Consider the following 17,420-nt stretch of genomic DNA (forward strand, 5'->3'; position numbering starts at 1 on the left):
GTGGTATTTGTCTTCCTGTCTCTGATTTATTTCACTGAACATAATACCCTCAAGGCTGAGACGTGTTATCTCAAATGGCAAGAGTTCCTTCTCTCTTATGGCTGAATGATATTTGATTTTATGCACACACATAGACATACACGTATACATAGGGCTTCCCAGGAGGCTCAGTGGAAAAGAGTCTGCCTGTCAATGCAGCAGACATGGGTTCGATCCCTGGTCAGGGAAGATCCCCTGGAGAAGGAAACAGCAACCCTCTCCGGTATTATTGCCTGGGAAATCCCATGGCCGAGGAGCTTGGCAGGCTACAGTCCAGGGGGTTGCAAAAGAGTTGGACATGACTTAGCAACTAAACAACAGCATGTATGTGCCTGCTGATGGGCAATTATGTCTTCTCCATATCTTGGCAATTATGAATATTCTGAAGGAGATCAGCCCTGGGATTTCTTTGGAAGGACTGATGCTAAAGCTGAAACTCCAGTACTTTGGCCACCTCATGGGAAGAGTTGACTCATTGGAAAAGACTCATGCTGGGAGGGACTGGGGGCAGGAGGAAAAGGGGACGACCGAGGATGAGATGGCTGGATGGCATCACCGACTCAAGGGATGTGAGTTTGCGTGAACTCCAGGAGTTGGTGATGGACAGGGAGGCCTGGCGTGCTGCAGTTTATGGGGTCGCCAAGAGTTGGACACGACTGAGCGACTGAACTGAACTGAACTGATGAACATGGGGGCTCACATATCTTTTCAAATTAGTGTTTTCATATTCTTCATATAAATTCCCATAAGTGAAGCCATATGGTGGTCCGATTTTTAGTGTTTTGATGAATCTTCATACTATTTTCCATAATGGCTGCACCAATTTACATTTCCACCAGTAGAGTATGAGGGTTCTATCTTCTCCACATCCGGGCCAGCACTCATTATTCCCCGTTGTTTTGATAATAGGTGTGAGCTGACAGCTCATTGTGGTTTTGATTCCCATCTCCTTGACGATGAGAGACGCAGAGCATCTTTTCATGGGCCTGTTGGCCATCTGTATACCTTCTTTGGAAAAGTGTCTGTTCAAATCCTCTGCCCATTTCTTAATTGTACGGCGCGGGGAGCTTTTGTTTATTTTTGATATTGGGTTGTGTGTGTGTTTCATATGTTTTGGATATTAAAACCCATTTTCATAAGCATGATTTGCAAATATTTTTCCCATTTACTGTGTCACCTTTCATCTTGTTGATGGTTTCCTTTGTTGTGCAGAAGCGTTTCAGTTTGACGCAGTCTCGCTTGTTGATTCTTGCTTTTGTTCCCTCTGCTTTTGGTGTCAGATCCAAAAACTGATTGCCAGGACTGATGTCAAGAGCTTCCCGCCTATGTTTTCTTCTAGGCGTTATACAGTTTCAGGTCTTACATTCAAGTCTTTAATCATTTAGAGTTAATTTTTGTATTTGGGGTAAGATAGAGGTCCAGTTTTATTATTTTGCATGAGGCTGCCGTTTTCCCAACACCATTTGTTGAAAAGACTGCCTTTCCCCATTGTATGTCCTTGGTTGCTGTGTCGTAAATTAGTTGAGCACGTCTGCGTGGGCTTATTTCTGGGCTGAGAACACTTACTTAACGTGGCTTCCAGGCCCACACTTGCCTGACCCTCCCTACACCTCCCCAGCTGCTACTGCTCAGCCTCCTGGCTCCTTCCTCCTGTCCCCTGACCTCTTAGCTCAGGGATTGAAGGGCTGACCTCAGGCCTCATCTCCACTTACAATCCTTCCCTGATGGCCACACCCCAAGACCAGGCGGAAAGACCATGGGACTAGACATGCCTGACCTCCAATACCAGCTCCTAGTTATGAGGCAGGGCCCTGATCAGGGCACATCTTATCTCTAGTCCTCAGTTTCCTCACATGCAAAATGGATACAAGGACTCTGCAAAGCCCTACACACACCAGTGACGGCCACTAAGTTGGCCCAGGTCAGGCCCCAGGGAGCTGGTGGTCCCCAGCAAACCCAGGCCTAGAAGGAAACGGCCACTGTATGGCAAGCCCTAAAGGCTGAGCGGAAACAGGCCCTGTGAGGAGGCCCAGAGGCAGGAGAGGAGGGAAGGCAGAGATGCTGGAGGTCAGAGGGTAATAGCTTTGGGTATCAGCTAGACTTGTCCTGAGTGTACTTAGGCATCATGGAGGGTGACAGAGTCCGCCACTGGGATGAGAGGGGCCTGAAAGAGGGAAGACCCAGGACCACGGGCCAGGGCAGCCAGCCCCACCTCTGCTGCAGCCCCCGGGCCACACACACCGCTGTCCAGGCCCCAGCCCTCACGCCCCTCCCCCATCTCACCCACCCAGCCTGCCAGGGTTCAGCTCAGGACCAGCCTGGCTTCCTCCCAGGCACCCCACTGCAGGCACCTGAGGCCCTGGGCACGGTGGCTGCTGCTGTGACCCAAGCTGGGCAGGCCAGAGTCTCAGCGCTGCCTTCACACCACCCTTTGCCTGCAGCCACGCCTTCCGGTTGTGGAGGGCCCTGGGTGCCGAGCAACCCGTGAGCCACCTGGTGCTGGCCATGCTGCTGGGCTGGCTGCAGAAGCGGCCCCTGCCCACGAGGACCAGCGGCGGCAGCCCCCAGCCCAAGAAGGCCTACCTGCGCTCCCTGGCCGTGAGTCTCTGCCCCCACCACCCCAGATGCCCTCCCAGCTGCCTTCTCGAGTGTGTTCAGTCACACATGGGTGTGAGGCACCCACCGCGTGTGCCAGGCCCCGGGGAGGGGGAGCCCCATACTCAGGCTGTGAAAGCCCTGTCCTGTCCAGCCTGGCCTGGACAAGAGGGCCTCCGACGTGGCCCCAGCTGGGAGCTGACCCTGGGTCCAGGCCCAGCTCCCCACTTCCCAACCGAGGGCCCTGGACCCCTCCAGCCAGGTGTAGGCAGTGAGGAAGGGCATGGAGAGATTCGTGAATCTGCCCCCATACTAGGGTTCTGGAAGAATCTTACAGGCTGCCTCCAGCGGCTCCCACCCTCCTGTAGAAGTCCACACCCACTCCCCACCCGCCCCCCAGCTTTCCCCACAAGCCCAGACCCTGCTTGCACAGTCCCCGGAGCAGTAGGCTCGTTTCCTAACCTGCTTCACCTGGGCTGGACTCTGATGGGGCTGCGGCTGTGCCCCAGCCCTGTTTGATCCAGGGCTGAGAACCCACTCGCACCCCCTATCCCCCTGAACAGTGGACAGAGCCTCCTAGGCAAGCTGCTGCCCCCAGCCGAGGGGTGTGACGGCCACATTCGGTGCCCAGGAAAGCCCACCCTGTCTCCATGTCAGCCCTCCATCAGCCCGGCCCCTCGACACCCCCAGACCTGGACCCTCCCTGTTGGAAACCAGACTCAGCTTGGGGTCAGCAGGGCGGCCTTCCTGGGTCCTGCCCTCCTCTTGTCATCCCCTCCACCTTGAGAACATTCTGGATCCAAGGCCCCTCTCCAGGTGTGGGAGGCCCTGGGGCTGCTGTCTGGTAGCTCCCCCTTCGTGTCTCCCCCACCCAGCATTCATTCAGGGGCATGTGCCAGGCCCTGTGTTGGGGGCATTGCAGGGAGCACAGCCCACGGGGCGGAGGGGCCAGGCAGGAGGCAGTGACTGAGGACAGAGGGCAGAGCAGACAGGTGGGCTGGAGGACCCGCCTGCAGGGCCAGCAATGGGAGGGGTCGGGCAGGGAGCATGCAGGGTCCAGAGAGTGGGCCGCGCCCCCGGGAGGTACGTCCCAAGCAGGGACTTGGCTGTGGTCCCGGAGACAGCAGGCAGACACAGGGAGGCGAGGTCGGCAGTGGGTTTTGTGGGAAGGCTGGCCCCTCAGCATCCCCTGCCACCCCTGCAGGCCATGAACACACTTCACGAGCTGCAGTTCGCCCGCGAGTTCAAGCAGGCCATGCAGGAGGCCTTTCCCGAGCTGCTCCTGGCCCTCCTATCCCAGACGCACTACCTCCTGGAGCTGAACCTGCCCGAGGAGCCCCAGCCCGGCAAGGCGGCCCAGGAGACAGCCCTGTTCGGCCCCCAGAGGTAAGTCCCGGGCCCCAGAGAGGCAGTGCATGGGCTTCCCAGGGCTGAAGGACAGAGCTCCACAGCCGGGCAGCTTAGAGCCGCAGGCGGGTATTCTCGAGCGGTGCCAGAGGCTGGCGCTCCGGATCCAAGGTTGGCAGGGCCGCGCTCCTCCAAAACCTGCAGGGGAGGTTCCTTCCCGCCTCCTGGGTGCTCCTGGCTTGTGGACGGCCCCCTCCGGTTTCTGCCTCCAGCTTCACCGTGTGTCTCTGTGTCTCGATTTCTCTCTTGAGAACGTCAGTCCTGGTGAACTAGGGCCACCCTACTGACCTCATTGTAACTTGATGCCATCTGCAAAGACCCAAATGAGGTCGTTTTCCCAGGTACCCAGTGTCAGGACTTGGGTGGTTTCTGGGGACACAGTTGGATCCCCAACAGATGTGATTCCAAACACAGCTGCCTTCAGCAGTCAGCGTGGAGGGCAGGTGGGTGTCCCACTTCCTTGGACTGCAGGTGCCTGGCAGCCAAGACGCCCGGTGACAGCTGGCCCACAGGGACTCCAGGGGCCCGCACGGTGCACCATATCTTACCCAAATGTGGTCCCTGCAGGGATTCTGAGAGATGAATGTTGTCTTCCCCTTTGACGGATGAGGAAACAGGCTCAGAGCGAGCCAGAGGCTTCCCCGAGCCACACAGAGTGTCTGTGCACTGCTGACCTAGAACTCGTACAATGGCAGCGGTGTCTGCCCAGCGGCCACTGAGCCCTGCGGGCAGATGCCCCCCAGGTGCTGTTGCACAGGGTGCTTGACCCTGACACCTTTTGGCTCTGATGTCGCGGACAGTTGTCAGCCTCCCCACGCCCGCACCTTGACCAGTGTGGACAGGACTCGTGTGGGAGGCTCTGCTCCCCACCCCTCACTTGGGTGGTGCCACTGGCTGGCCGCCTGGCCTTCCCCTGCACGAGGGCGCATCTTGAGAAATCCATTAAGCGAGTCTTTAAAAACCGCTGGGGCCAACTCTTCATTTGTTTGTATTACGATGTGCTTCACACAATTTGTCAGTTTGAACAGCTCTCCCCAAGGCACATCACTGAAAAAAAAAAATGTCACTTCTCTCATATTGCTTCTGAATTCGAATGTGCATAAAGTTCTTTTTTATTCAAATCAACCATGCAAAATGCATGAATCTTCCCTAATAAGCTAATAAAACGTTCTCCTCCCTGAAATAGGAGGGTTAGGAGAAAGCTCTGATGAACCACCTCCATCCATCAGCTTCTCTCCTCTGCCCCCATGGGACCAGCCTCCACCTGTTTCTCCCCTGCCCCCCCTTGCTGCCCTCCACCCCAAGTCAGATCAGGCCTCACCTGTGCTTGGAACCCTCCCTTCCTCTGCCCCTTCTTTTAACTCCGAGAAGGGCCGAATCCTTCCAGCGGTCCAGTGGCCCTGCATCTGGCTCCCCATTGCCTCCAGAACCTCATTTCCTGCCACACACCCTCATCCTCTACACGCACCCTCTGCTCCAGCCTCAGCGTCTTCCTGCCATTCCTCGCCCCCAAGCGCCTGCCTCAGGGCCCTTGCACTTGCTGTGCCCTCTTCCTGGGACGTTCTTCCTGACAGCCTCACCTCCTGTGGCTCCCAGCCCCCTTCTGTACAACAGCGGTCCTGCTCCCCACTGTTATGTTCTCCCATCTACAGCTGTCATCTGTGCCCCGTATGATGGAGGCTCTGGGGAGCAGTGACATCTGTCTGTCTCACGCAGGGCTCTCCCCCAGAGAGCAAGGGTGTCTGTCATCTCACTGGGGGGCCAGGGGCCTTCTGCTCAGACCCAGCTGTACCAAGATGCTCCCGCACCATCAGCCCTCCCCCTCCACCTCTCCGGTCTTGGCTTCTCTCTGGGCCGATTCTTCCAAAGAGCAGGGTGGGGGCCCAGCAACCACAGAACAGACCAGCACCCTGGGCTCAGTCCCTCGGCCTTGATGGGCCCAACTTAGCTCACACACTCTCCCCTGAACCAATCGCCTTGGCCGCAAGGGCAGGTGGGGCTCGTACTAAGCAGGTCTGGGTCCACACCCTCCCTGGAGCTAGGATGGGACCTGGGCCCCCTTCCCAAGAGGACAGCTGCAATACTGGTACAATCCCCAGGGACCCGAGAGTGGGGCAGGCCAGTCAGCAGCGATGCTGGTCAGCCATGAAGGATGGTGAAGAGGTCTGCAGCTGCTCCCAGGCCTCAGAGGGCGGGAGAGGCCTCAGAGTGTAGGCGGAGCACTGCAGTCCCAAGTCTGACGCCTGGAGGATGCAGAGGATCGAGGGAGCCGGGTGCCGAGGAGGAATCTGGGTGCAGCTGTTGAGAGGCCCACTGGCCTGTGGTTGCCCCTGAGAGTATGGTGGGGAAGGTTTGCAGCCATACCTGTTTCAGCCATGCAAGACTCAAGGCAGAGTCAGGCTAGTCCTGGGCCTCTGAGATTCCTGGCATCCTGCTGAGCTAGGCTGGCCCCTGGGACCAACAAGAGAGGGTTTGGTTCCACTTCATTCCAGGGCACAAGCACCCATTCCAGCCCTGACTGTGGGACCCTCCCCTTCCTGTGCATCTCTGATGAACAGAACCCCTTTCTTGTAGAGACATTTCCTGCTTTGTTCAGTTCTCAGCCAGCTCCTTCTCAAGTCGATGTCCATCCTGCCCTACAAAGGACTTCTCATCCCTCTTGTTTCATCCATTATGGGCTGAGTCTCTTTAACTCTAATGGAGCATCTCATTTCTCCTCATTCCAAAGACATGCCCATCAACCACTTAGAGGTATAAGCCAACATATTTCCCTTTTTGCCTGGCTGCCAGGAAGCTCATAAATAAAGTTCAGTTCAGTTCAGTCGCTCAGACGTGTCCAACCCTTTGCGACTCTGTGGAGTGCAGCAGGCCAGGCTTCCCCGTCCATCGCCAACTCCCAGAGCTTGCTCAAACTCATGTCCATCAAGTCGGTGATGCCATCCAACCATCTCATCCTCGTCATCCCCTTCTCCTCTTGCCTTCAATCTTTCCCAGCATCAGGGTCTTTTCCAATGAGTCAGTTCTTCGCATCAGGTGGCCAAAGTATTGGAGCTTCAGCTTCAGCATCAGTCCTTCCAATGAATATTCAGGACTGAATTCCTTTAGAATTGACTGGTTTGCTCTCCTTGCAGTCCAAGGCACTCTCTTGAGAGTATGTAAAGTTACTGTTGAGGAATCTCTCACTGTGGCACAGGGTGCTTCCTTTTGTTTCTTCCTGATTAGTCTTCAACTTAAAGCGTTAAGTTTAATTTAAAGCTCTTTTATTTAAAACTGTATTCTCGGTCCTAGGTTTTAGCAGTTGACAAGTAACAAATCAGCAGTGAATAATGACGTGCTGTGTGCCACCTGGATCTGAGATCTAAGATCTCCTCCTAACCCTGCTGTGAGCGCTCCGAGCTGCTCGCTGGTCTCACAGCCTTGGTTTCTTCTTCTGTGGGAGGGGCTGGTCCCTCCCTAGGTGTTGGGAGGGTCAGGAGCAGCAGAGGACTTGGCAGCCTCTATGCTAGGGCGACCCTGAGCAAGTGGCCGACACTCTGGGCCTCAGTTGAGGGTTGGAAGTCAGGACCCCAGCCCACCCGTCTTCTCTTGGATTTGTCTAGTTAGGATGCTGTGGTCTCCGGCCCTAGGGGCTCCCTGATTCCTCAGACTCACGGTGAGTTGAGATGTCACAGGGAGTGAGCCGGGATCTCTGAGCAGGGAGGGATGGATGGGGAGGTGCTACGTCCCAGCCTGGAGTCCCCACAGTCCTGCTCGGACCTGCCATCTTCCCTGCCCTCAGCCTTGGCCGCCCTCCCGCTCTGAGGTCGAAAAGAGGAAAAGATTAACAGACCATGGATCATTCGCTCGATACTTGCTAAGTGTACCGGAGGCCCCACTCTTAATAATGAATACAGACGGCACGTGCTGTGTCCCTGACCGTGCTGTCAGCAGAGAGGCATCCATGCGCTCAGGAGCTCAGCTCCGTGGAAATGCAGACAGGGTCCGGTGACGGCCTGGTGACGATGCCTGGAGAGGGCCCTGAGGAGAGGCAGGTTCTCGCAGGGGAAGACACAGGGGCGCCCCGGCCTGTGGGTCCCTGAGGTCCGTCTCTGAGCACAGACCTGAAAGACGGTTAGAGGTCACCGTGTGGGGAAGGAAGGGCAGACAGCCTTCCAGGCAGGGGGACCCCAAAGTGGAAGGTACAGGAAGGAGGGGACCCTGAAGTGGGGGGAGCCACGGGGGCTCCACGCCGAGGGAGTGACAGGACCTGGTCGGCACTGGAGAGATGTAGAAGCCTAAGGAGACCCCACACTGCCTCCAGAGGCTCGCGTCCAGCGGGGGGGCTCCGGGTGGAGAGGAAAGGCCCCGCCCCAGTCCCTCATCTGCCTGGGGACGCGTCCCGGGGCACTGACGCACAGGAAGCCCCAGCTCCGGGTGGACCCCGCGGGCTCCCCACCTCCGCACCCTGCCCTCCAGCCCCCGCCTCATCTTCAGGGCCCTCTGCCCCCCGACCCCCGGGGCTGCAGGAGGCAGGGAGGGAGGTCCTGCACGGCTGGCCTTGGACCCCAGGGGCTCTGCCGTCTGCTGGTCACGGGGCTGCGTGGGTTTCAGGTGACACAGGTCCTGGTGCAAGGCCAGGGGTCCTGGGCTGGGGGTCGTGGTCTTTAGGGCCCCACAAGGGAGGTCATTCACCCTGAGAATCAGCAAGGGAGCCCCAAGGACGCCCCACCAGCCGGACGCCCTGGTGCGGCTGTGGGGACACAGTGACCCCATGGTGCCCTGGGACCAGAAGATTCCAAGAGTCCTCACACAACAGACAAAATGCCACTGCGCCCAGAGCCCCTTCTCCCAAAGCCATTGTCACTCCGGCTGAGACCAGTGACATGGAAAACGCAGCCTCTTCTTGGTGGCACGGCTTGGGGCGAGAGGACAGGCCCGCTGACATTTGTGTGGGCGCCACCGGGGACTCACGGAGTGGCATTTCATCCCTTCATGTCGGGTTTGGCAAATCTGATCGGAGTGGCTCCTGGTCAGAGCTGACAGCCTCGCTCCGGGGGCCGCTCACAGGTCCAGGGGAATACACCAGGCACGGGGTGGCTGGGCAGGGAGACAGACCACAGAGCTATTTCTGGGCCCTCGACCCTGCGGGGCCTGGGGCAGCCCTGGGCCTGTGGCTCGACAGCACCGTGCAGGCGTGGAGCCCGGAGCCTGGCTGGACTCTGCTTCTGCGGGCCCTGGCCAGGCTGAGTGCGCAAGACAGGGCCCCCGGGCAGCAGAGGCCCTGACCTGCACACGGTCTCACTCTGCTGCAGTCTGGCACACTGTCTTGAGCCCACACAAACACGCCACCAGCAGAACCCGGTTTCCCGCATCTTCAGGGTCCTGGCACTCGCTGGGCTCCCGTAATGCCATACCCCGAGCTGCCCTCCCACCCCATCCACTCCCCCTGCATTCTCAGCCCCACATTCACAGTCTGTCAAGGCTCAGTCAGACCCCCTCCACCCTGCAACTTGGGGAACCACTGGTCCCCTGGTATCTCTACTTCTTTCTCCAGCCCTGTCCTCTCAGCCTCAGCCCTGAAAAGCTAGCTGCAGGCATCTCCCACTGACCTCACACCTAACCTATCTGGAGCTTCCCCCTGGAACCACCCCCCTCCCAGGACAGCCCCTGCCCATCCTACACCCCAACATTTCTGCTGAAGGAGGGCAGGAGCGAGCTGCCCCACGGAGGCTTGGTGGTGCCAGGCCCGGAGCAGAGACGGAAGCCAGGAGGCACCTTTCCACCCAGGGCAGGGGGGCACTCTCCCCGGGGCCGAGGCTGCCCAGTGACCCCTCTGCTCCCCAGCAGCACGTCGCTGGAGGCGCTGAAGAGCCTGCTGTCCACCACCAGGCACTGGCAGGACTTTGCCCACATGGAGCTGCAGGGCGCCTGGGACCTCTTTGCCACCATCCACACCTACCCACAGGGCGTGTGCCTCCTCGCCAGGTAGGGGCAGGGTGGGGCCAGGGGAAGGGGCCCATTCTGGGTCATCCCTGCCCAGGAGGCTGGGCTACAGACTGCAGCGAGCCCCAGGGCCTGCCGTGAGCACAGCCCCAAGGACTCACGCACGTGCACACTGGGCGCCGGGTACAGACGGCGCGGGCTCACTGGCACACCCTAGAAGCCTAGAATGCAGACCTCTTGCCCGACGCCTAGCCCTCACCTTGGCCGGAGGCTCCTAGGGGACCAGGGCCAGGTCCACTCCCCTGTCCATCCCACGCTTGGCCCACACCTGGCAGCCAGTGGGTGGCCAGCGGGTGCAGAAGGAGCAGGAGAAGGTCAAAGAGAGGCATGCCCACTCCGCTCAGCAACACTTCTGGCCGCCGGGCCCCTGGGTTGGGTGGTGGCGGGAGGGTGGACATGGGCTGTGCCCATGAGCCCGGCCCGCCCTTCACCCTGTGCCCAGGGCCATGGTACAGAACCACTGCAGGCAGGTCAAGGCGCTGACCTTCCAGCTGCTGCCCAACCTGCAGAGCCGGGAGGAGCAGGAGAGGAAGGCGGCCATCATCATCTTCACAGAGGTAGGGGCCTGGGGGGGGCCCCTCAGGGACAGCCTGCACCCTGTCTCCAGTTGAATCCACCAGGACCTCCCTTGACCAACAGATTCCTCACACCCCGCCTTCCCACTCCCAGCTCCTCAGGGCCCACGGTTTGGGGGCTCCTGGTTTAGGTCCCTCTCCACCTGCATCCTGGGGGACCGTCTTTCTACTCCCCCAGCCCTGATGTCTTGGGGTCCTGCCCCTGGAACAGTGAAGCTGAAAGGGCAATGGCTGGAACCAGACAGGCACTGGGTATACCGGGCCCTGGGGCTGAGAGCTGGGCCACGGCCAGACAGGGTGGGGGCCTTTGTCATTTCCATAATGGACAAAGCCTGGTGCGACTCCACACACCACCCCTGTAGTAACATCTGGCTCTCCCTGCATGGGACTGGGTCTCCAGGTGCCCCATGAGCCAGGCTGTATTGAGTATGTTGTTCCCAGCTTCGCTGTGTGACCTCAGACAAGGCTCTTTCCCGCTCTGGGCCCATTTCCCCAGCTATGCACTGAAGGATTGAAGCAGCTTGGCGTTGGGTTTAAACACTCATTAACCAAGATACCCGGAGAGGGGCAGGTCAACCGCCCTCCCCGAGCCCCAGCCTTGGTCCTAGAGCCCGGCTCCCACAGACGCAGGCCCCCTACGAGAGGCTGCCAGGCCTGACCGCCTGCCTGGGGGCCCCTAGTTCCTCTACAGCCCCACCCTGCTGGAGGTGCTCCCCAAAGAGGCCGCCCTGTCCGTGCTGGTGCGAAGCCTCAGGGACCCCAGCCCCGAGATACGCGTGCTGAGCCTACAGGGCCTAGGAAACATTCTTTTCCACCCAGAGAAGGTAAGTGGGTGCTGGGAGCGGCGATAGACAACCCATAGAGCGGCCGGGCGCACAGGGCCTTTGTGTCCTTCCCGTTAGAAATCTGCTCTGCTGGTCCAGCCCATGGTCAGACCTGCGTCCCAGCACCCAGGTGGTGCTCAGAGAGTGTTTGTGCTGTTAAATGACTCACTGGCTGAAAACAAATCTAATACTGTAGAACCAAACAGAGTTTAGGAACCCAATGAAGCTGCCGAAAACTTGTTTGAAAGTTGCAAAACCAGCCTAGCTTGCACAAGGAGTCCCTGATAAGGTCTTTGACAATAGAAACTGTTCATTTGCTGACATGTCACTTCCTGACAGTTCATCCAAACAGTTCACACTGCACCTGAGAGGAGCAGAAAGAACTTGCGGAAAAGGAACTTAGCTTTTCCTTTTTAAAGTAATGTAAAACTGGGAAATGGTCATTGCCACTTAGAAGGTCTGGGGTCCCCACTTCCCTGCAACATGAGATGCCAGGGACTTCAGCGGCCCACCCAACCAAATTTGTCTTGTCTGGCCCCCAAGACCTCTCTGTCCCCTGGGGAAGCCAGGAATGGGGGCAAAGGCAGGGTAGGGCGGAGGAGGGGAAAGTTGGTCTCCAGGACTTGGTGGGGGACCCTCTGGCCAGAAACGGGACAGACAGGAAGGACCTGGCAGCTGACTGACACGGGTTAGCGCTCCCCTGACCCCAGGAGGACCCCAGGGTCTCAGAGAGGGGAAGCCTGTCCCATCTGTCCACAATTCCCGGGGGACAGACCAGGGCTAGGAGCACGTCTCCCTGGACGGCAGAGCCAGGGCGAGATGGAGTGGGGTGGGTACAGCACGCGCACCCAGGCGTGGATGGGGGTCTGGGAAGGGACCTCAAAGGGAGCCAGCCCGGAACTCGTGGCCCACCGCCCCCCTCCCCCCCGACAGGGAAGCCTGCTCCGCGGACAGCTGCCACCCTTCCTCAAGGGCTTCTTCCAGAGCAGCGGGCAGGTGCTGGTGAGCATCATGGGCACCGTGTCGGACGTGCTGCACCGCCTGGGTGCACACAGCACGGAGGCCCAGGGCCTCAGCATTGCCATCAACGCCCGCTCCTTCTTCGATGACGTGAGTGCGCCCGGGAGGGGCGGGCACCCCATCTCGTGCCCCTCCAGTGCCTCCCCCCACTCCCTTCCTCGAAGGCCACTGTCCCACTGGGGCAGGGAGGTGGAGGGGCAGGGCAGCTCCCTGGGTGCGTGGCATGCGTGGCACAGGTGGGCCGGCCAGGAGCTGCTGCTGGCACTCGCCCTGCACCTTCAGCTGAATGCCACACCTTCATCTCAGCCCCACGTGTCTTCCCCCTCCTGACTCATCAGCCCCTGTGGATTATAGATTCTCCTTCAGGGCAAGTCAGAGGGATAAGCCCGCCCTCCCGAGTCAGCATCTGGGTTATCAGGATGCCACTGTAGGCATGAGAGGGATGAGTGTAGGTCCCTGAGGATGGCCTGTGACCCTCCCCAGGAGCCGGCAGAGCTGGGAAGCACAGCCCTGCCCCGAGAGGTGTGTGAGGGGGGAGGCACATCCCTGCCCCAGAGCCCTGTCTGAGCGAGGAGGCCGAGTCCTGCCCAGAGCCCTGTCTGAGGGGGGAGGAGGCGCCCAGCCCCCAGAGCCCTGTCTGAAGGGAGAGGCGCAGCCCTGCCCAGAGCCCTGTCTGAGGGGGGAGGACAAGTCCTGCCCAGAGCCCTGTCTGAAGGGGAAGCTCATCCCTGCCCTAGAGCCCTGTCTGAGGGGGGAGGCTGAGGTCTGTTCCTGGAGCCCTGATGAAGGGGTCCTGCTGAGGGTACTGGGCCCCACGTCCCACCGGAGTGGAGGGTCCCAAGGTGGGTCTGGCTGGGCTCCGAGACTCTGCCTTGCAGGAGCGGGACGAGGTCCGGGCAGCGGCCATGGCACTGTTCGGGGACCTGGTGGCGTCGGTGGCAGGCCAGCAGCTGGGCGGCCTGCGAACCCAGGTGCAGCAGACCATGGTGCCCCTGCTCCTGCACCTGAAGGACCACTGCCCCACCGTCGTCACGGTCAGTGCCCGCGCCAGGCCTTCACCTGCGGGGCTGGGGCCCCACGGTGGGCAGGGGGCTGCTGAGAGCCAGGGACAACCCCTGGGCCGCGGGGCCAGCCCCCACTGGGTTCCTGCTCCTCCCCGTGTGCACACGTGCACTCACACGTGCCCACGTGTGGCTGTGCGTCTGTGGTCAGGACACCGTCTGTCCTGCTCACTGCTGCGTCTCCAGCGCCGGGCATGTCCTCAGGCGCAGGTGGTTCATTGAACTTGAAATATGGGCTGAGCCCTACGTGTGCCAGCCGGTGCCCCACACCAGGCCACTAAGACATGCTCAGCCTTCCTGCAGCTCCCGGCCACTGGGGGGATAAACAAGCAGCCAGTTTCCAAGCGGGTGGAGACTGAACACTGCCTTCAGTCCAGGGGGCCGTGGTGCTGGCCAGGGAGGCTGGTGCGCTCAGAGTGCAGCCTGAAGGCAGCAGGAAGCAGCCCGGAAGCCCAGGCAGCTTCCTCGGAACCGCCGCCCACGCCCAGCCCTCCCTGCCGTCCCGCAGCAGGCCAAGTTTGCCTTCTACCGCTGCTCCGTGCTGCTCCACTGGCGGCCGCAGCACACCCTCTTCTGTACGCTGGCCTGGGAGAAAGGCCTCAGCGCCCGCCACTTCCTCTGGAGCTGCCTGGTGAGGGCCCGCAGCGGGGAGGGGATGGGAGGCTGGCCACCAGGTCCCCACTCTGGCCCCAGCGAGTGACAGAGACGTGCTCCCCAGATGAGCCACAGCCGGGAGGACTTCGGCATCCACTTGGTGCAGGCCCTCAGCTACCTGCACAGCCGCCACCACCACATCAAGACCTGGGCAGCACTCTTCATAGGTGAGCGGGGCGGGGGCCGGGCTCAGGAACGCCCAGGCCTGCCCTGCCTGAGCACCCGACCCTCACCCTCGCCCGTTCCTCCACTGCGGCTGGAACGTGGGTTCTGCTGGCAAGCGAGGAGAGGGGCGAGTGAGGGCGTCTCGGGGTGTTCAGTTCTTTGGGCCAGGCCCTTCTGTGCTCTGGCCCTGTCTTTCCAGCCGTCCCTCACACAGGAGAACTCCTTCCCTATGCCAGGGAGGGGGGAGAGGGAGAGAGGGAAGCGGGGAGAGGTTCAGGAGCCCCCTCCCACTGGCCGCCATGCTCCTCGTCTGTCGCGCAGGTTATACCATCTGCTACCACCCCCGGGCTGTGTCCCAGATGGTCAGTGACGTGGACACAAAGCTGCTGTTCTGCAGTAAGGGAACATCCTTACTCCATCCACCCCCATCCGTGTCAGCAGGGAGCATGGGCCCCCAAACACAGTGGGCAGGGTAGGGAAGGGGGAGCACCCAGGCCTGGAAGGCCGAGGAGGCGGGGTCTGGGTGCCCAACTGCCCCCACCCCATGTGGGAAGGAGGGTGCTACTCCACCAGGGCTATGGGCAGACGGGGCGTGGCGGGTACCTCTGATTCATCCCTCCTTTCCTGGAGCTTTTGAGGATCTCAAAAAGAGCCCTGAACCCAGCATCCGAGACTTCGCCAGCAGGCAGGCCTCCTTCCTTCAGAAGGTGGCAGCCAGACCACGGTGACCTCCAGCTGCCATCCCCCCCGTCCCCCTCCCCCGTGCCCACTGCACCGCGCAACCCTTTCCTGTCTGCACAGAGCTTGGCTGCATGACATTTTTCCATTTGAAAGAAAGATCTAGATTCAACAAAGAAGTGTCACACCTCTGCGCTCCCTGCCCACCATCCCATGGGCCCCCCGGAGACACTGGCAGGCCAGGAGATGGGCCTGGACCGTGTGTCCCCCAGAGACAAACTGTGAAGTCTGGGCAGGGACTCCCACTTGTGGCCACCAGGTGGCTTCCCAGTGACCAGAGCCCAAACCACGGCCTGCCGATGTCCTGGGTGCTGAGTGGGCACTCCCAAGGCATCCACGGCCCTTGGGGCTCACGGCTGAGTGGAGTCGCTCACCATGGCGCCCCCGCAGGTTTCAGTCTGTCTCCGGCGTAGAGCTGGTCACTGGGAGGCTGATGGTGGGGAAGAGGTCCCTTGGCTGGTCTCCCTCTGCCCAGGGGACTCGAAGTCACCCTCCACCCCCGTCTCTAGCCTCCTGAGCCCCGTCAGGGCTGGCACTTGGAGTTGGCAGCAGAACCGACCTGGCTCAGTCAGATTTTCCAGGTGGGCTTGGCCCACCCTGAATGACTGAGGCGAGGGTCTCAACACTCTGAGCCTCAGCTGTCCCATCTGTAAAATGGGTAGTAAAACCTTCCTCCAAGACCCCTTGGAAGGTTGAGTCCAGAAGAGGTCCCCAGACTCCAAGGGAGCCCCTGAAGACCCACCTGAGCTCCGGCGGGTCTTTCCCCTCCCAGCCTTGGTTTTTCCACTTGTGCAATGGCGGGGTGGGCCCTTCCCTTGCCTGAAAGAGCCTCCTTGCTGGAGTCCTCCCTAGGGCCTCCCCCAGCTGGCCGCTCTCCAGCAGGAGGTCCAGCCCCGCCCAGCCTACCCCCTGCCTTTCCCCCCATGTGCCCTCCCAAGCCCTCCCCACTTGGCCCAGGCAGAGCTTCTACCCAGACAGCTCTCTCCACATCCCCCACCTTGGGACCTCCACGTGACCCGGCCCTCAAGAGCCTGCCAAACAAGGCCCCCCACCCCTCGTCAGGCTGTCCCACCATTCCCCATAGACTGTGAGCCCCTCGGGACAGGCCTGGGGTTGCACCCAGGAGGCCTCACAACTTGGATGGTGGGTTGAAAAAAATACAGCAACTGCAGACTCACTGGTGGTGTTCAGTATGACCGGGGAGAGGAGTAAAAGACCCTGGGCAGAGCTGGGGCCCCTGCCCACCCATCTGTGAGTCTCTGAAGGGCGCCACTTAAGGAGGGGCTCTGGGTGGGTTTGGCTTTTCACAGCTCTCCATTTTGTCCACGGGCCCCTGTGGGTGCCCCCATCCCACTTCTGCTACAACCCCTGGCTGGGAAGAGGGTTCCCTGAGCCCAGCTGGGTGGGGGTTGCCATCTCCCCTAAAAGGGAGACTTCCCTGATTCCCTCCAGTGGGCAGTGGGCAGTGGGGCCTCCTGCACATCCCCCTGCCTCACCCCAGTTCATCCTGCACCTGGGAAGTCTGGTCTTAGTAAAAGCCTGGAGCTGGCTAGGCCTGGGCCCCAGAGGCTTCTGCAGCCAATGGTGACTAGATAAACCCCCGGGGGGAACCGAGACAAGTGAAGCCTGAAGTTGAGGGAGCACAGGCCTTACCAGCAGGGTGGAAGGCTCTAGACCCGGGCACACAAGAGGTGCCCCACTAACCAGCAGCAACAGGTGACTGCCAGGCTGGCCACAGCAGGCCAGGGGCAGGAGACAGGGCCCTGAGTCCTGGTGGGGGGACCACCATCCCACCCGGGGAAGGCACAGCCAACCTGACCCAGGGAGGGGCCAGCCCCCAGCTCTGCAAGAGCAGAGAGCTGCTCACGGAGCAGGGCAACATCCGTGCCCTCCAGCAGGCCCAGCCCCCAACACACTCTGACCTTTCACCCCAGGAACCCCGGGGTCACCCTCCACCCCTCCAGCTTCCCCTCCCCGCCCTGAGGTGAGGAGTCGGCATGTCCCTCCACCCCAAGCCCAGTGGGCATCATCACCCTCTCCCTTCTCTGGGCTTCTAAGACTGTAGTGAGGACACTTAGTGGGGGGCAGGACAGGGAAGCCACCCCACCGGACACATGGCCCAGAAGAATTACCAAGTGACCCATCCTGTCCCTTACGGGGGCAATGCCGGTGACCTGGCCCCCAAAACAGCAACAGGGCAACTGGGCAGAGCCCACTCAGGCCTCAGCCCCTGCTCTGTTCAATCTGGGACAGCTCCGCCTTGAGCCAGGGAGTGCAGGGACCCAGCGTGGACGCCAGGGGGTGGCCAAGCACAGCCGGCAAGAGGGAACGCGGCCCGCAGCATCCCTGGGTGCCGCCAG

General features: G+C 60.5%; 1 protein-coding gene across 1 annotated transcript in view; it reads left to right on the plus strand.

Annotated features, from left to right (window-relative positions):
- The window catches only part of LOC128059643 (maestro heat-like repeat family member 5), a 53,172-nt gene extending 38,122 nt beyond the window's left edge, over positions 1-15,050 (plus strand). The window contains exons 21-32 of the mRNA XM_052652046.1: positions 2,481-2,637; positions 3,839-4,020; positions 4,543-4,545; positions 9,865-10,005; positions 10,466-10,580; positions 11,279-11,422; positions 12,356-12,532; positions 13,321-13,476; positions 14,012-14,134; positions 14,222-14,324; positions 14,644-14,718; positions 14,953-15,050. Coding sequence (XP_052508006.1) covers positions 2,481-2,637; positions 3,839-4,020; positions 4,543-4,545; positions 9,865-10,005; positions 10,466-10,580; positions 11,279-11,422; positions 12,356-12,532; positions 13,321-13,476; positions 14,012-14,134; positions 14,222-14,324; positions 14,644-14,718; positions 14,953-15,050 — 1,474 coding nt within the window. The remainder of the gene's footprint in view (positions 1-2,480; positions 2,638-3,838; positions 4,021-4,542; positions 4,546-9,864; positions 10,006-10,465; positions 10,581-11,278; positions 11,423-12,355; positions 12,533-13,320; positions 13,477-14,011; positions 14,135-14,221; positions 14,325-14,643; positions 14,719-14,952) is intronic.
- The last annotated feature ends 2,370 nt before the right edge of the window (positions 15,051-17,420 follow it).

This window comes from Budorcas taxicolor, chromosome 14 (assembly GCF_023091745.1).
Source record: "Budorcas taxicolor isolate Tak-1 chromosome 14, Takin1.1, whole genome shotgun sequence".
NCBI classification, from domain to species: Eukaryota; Metazoa; Chordata; class Mammalia; order Artiodactyla; family Bovidae; genus Budorcas; species Budorcas taxicolor.